The 802-nt window shown below is 47.5% G+C and overlaps 1 protein-coding gene across 1 annotated transcript in view; it reads right to left on the bottom strand.

Annotated features, from left to right (window-relative positions):
• SCFD2 (sec1 family domain containing 2) overlaps nt 1-541 on the bottom strand; it is a 203,591-nt gene extending 203,050 nt beyond the window's left edge. The window contains exon 1 of the mRNA XM_010002530.1: nt 521-541. Within this exon, the coding sequence (XP_010000832.1) occupies nt 521-541 (21 nt within the window). The remainder of the gene's footprint in view (nt 1-520) is intronic.
• Nucleotides 542-802: the final 261 nt, after the last annotated feature.

The raw sequence follows: 802 nt of genomic DNA, 5'->3' as shown, positions 1-802 counted from the left end.
GGCTCGGGCTCGGGCTCGGGCTCGGGCTCGGGCTCCCCAGGGTCAGCCGGGCCGGTTCTCCCGCCCGTCTCGGGTCTGATGCACCGCGAGGGGATTCCCTTCTGCTGGGCGGCGGGAGGGGAGGGGGCTTCGCTTCCTTGCCAGCAGTGCCAGGTTCTGACAAACGTGGAAACGTTTCTCTCGCCTCGAGGCTGTATCAGAAACTCTGCTACAGCCCTGGCCAGAGCCCGGAGCGACACCCGAGCGCTGCCGGGTCAGTTTGGCCTGACGTGCTCCCGAAAAGGCTGGGGGCTGCTTTGGGCTTGCTCCTGGTACGTGCTGAAACAACTCTGTGACACTATTTATGTCACTGCCGCTCTTGTGCTGAATCCGTATCTTTGTTATCCTGAGAGAACTGCTTTTCTTATAGTTCTAAAATGCACAGCACTGAAAAAATGAAACTTTTTGAGTCAGTACTAACAAATCCAGTGGTTGATGAGCTAGCAACAAGAAATTGTCTCCTTTAATAAATGCAACTTACATGATACACAGTCGGAGACATTACAAATTAATTCAATTTCCTACTGAAAAACCTCTTGATCTCAAGATTAGTTTCAAAGATAACTGGGAAAAAAAAAAAAAAAAAAAAGAAAGCCATAATATGGCTTCTCCCCAGAGAATGCATGGCTTGCTTGCAAATTTGTATTCTACATTGTATTTAACTTGGACCAGCCTCCCTAGTACAGATTAAGGAGGATACTGTCTCTGACACAGTAGGATTATCAGCAATAAAAATATAAATTATTTAATTAGTTCATCCACT

The sequence above is a fragment of the Chaetura pelagica genome, unplaced genomic scaffold (genome assembly GCF_000747805.2).
Source record: "Chaetura pelagica isolate M959 unplaced genomic scaffold, ChaPel_1.0 scaffold67, whole genome shotgun sequence".
NCBI lineage: Eukaryota > Metazoa > Chordata > Aves > Apodiformes > Apodidae > Chaetura > Chaetura pelagica.
Note: the sequence above shows the minus strand (reverse complement) of the source record. Positions and strands in the feature narration are given on the sequence as shown.